Below are 779 nucleotides of genomic sequence, written 5' to 3' on the forward strand. Positions count from 1 at the left end.
GAGGAGTCACAAGACATCCACATCTTCCTGATGTCCAGAGCAGAAAAAAGAAGGTGCCAGAAAGGAAGGACCCCTTGCTTGGGGTAGGGGTGGGAGGGGCCAGGTCTCAAATTCCATCTGAGCAAGGGCATTAGGTGGCAGATGGCTCAGAAGCCCAGTCCAGCATGGCTGAGGCCGTGGCCATTGACAGCTTTGTCCCTGGGGTCACTCATGACCGGGAGGTGGCCTCACCTGGCCTGAGAGCCCAGACCCGGCTCCTTGCACAGCCTATTTGCATTCCTGGCCCAGAGACGTAACCCCATTAACCTCAACAAGGGCCCCGCAGAGAGCTGGCCCCACGTGGAGGTTTTACTAATGTTCTCTGCCTGGAGAGGCCCGCAGACAGACAGCCCAGGGCTCCGCACCCACATGGAGCGTCATCACTGAACAGCTGTTCCTGCAGGACACGGGGCCCAGTGTCCTGCTCACCTCTAGTCTGTCCCCAGGGCCCCACATTAGCCCAGCACCATGTGGAAAGGAGGAGGGGGCTCCCCTCCCAGTCCCCACTCCCTTCATCTCCAGAGGAGCAGGGCTGGCATAATAATGATCATGAGCACACCCAACACCGATTCCCTGCTTAGCGGTTCTCAGAGTGCTTTCCCAGCGCTTCTCTCTCCTCATCCTCATTACTGCCTCTGAGAACAGACCCGGTGTGCAGCAAAGAAAATCCACGTCCAGAGGTGATGGGACCCATCTAAGCTCAACCAGCACAACAGAGCAGAGCAGGGGGGCGTCTCCAG

General features: G+C 58.4%; 1 protein-coding gene across 1 annotated transcript in view; it reads right to left on the reverse strand.

Annotated features, from left to right (window-relative positions):
• Positions 1-616: 616 nt before the first annotated feature.
• Positions 617-779, reverse strand: part of TMPRSS5 (transmembrane protease, serine 5) — a 116,472-nt gene continuing 116,309 nt past the window's right edge. The window contains exon 12 of the mRNA XM_010830638.1: positions 617-733. Coding sequence (XP_010828940.1) covers positions 617-733 — 117 coding nt within the window. The remainder of the gene's footprint in view (positions 734-779) is intronic.

Source organism: Bison bison, unplaced genomic scaffold (assembly GCF_000754665.1).
Source record: "Bison bison bison isolate TAMUID 2011002044 unplaced genomic scaffold, Bison_UMD1.0 scf7180017864518, whole genome shotgun sequence".
Classification (NCBI taxonomy): domain Eukaryota; kingdom Metazoa; phylum Chordata; class Mammalia; order Artiodactyla; family Bovidae; genus Bison; species Bison bison.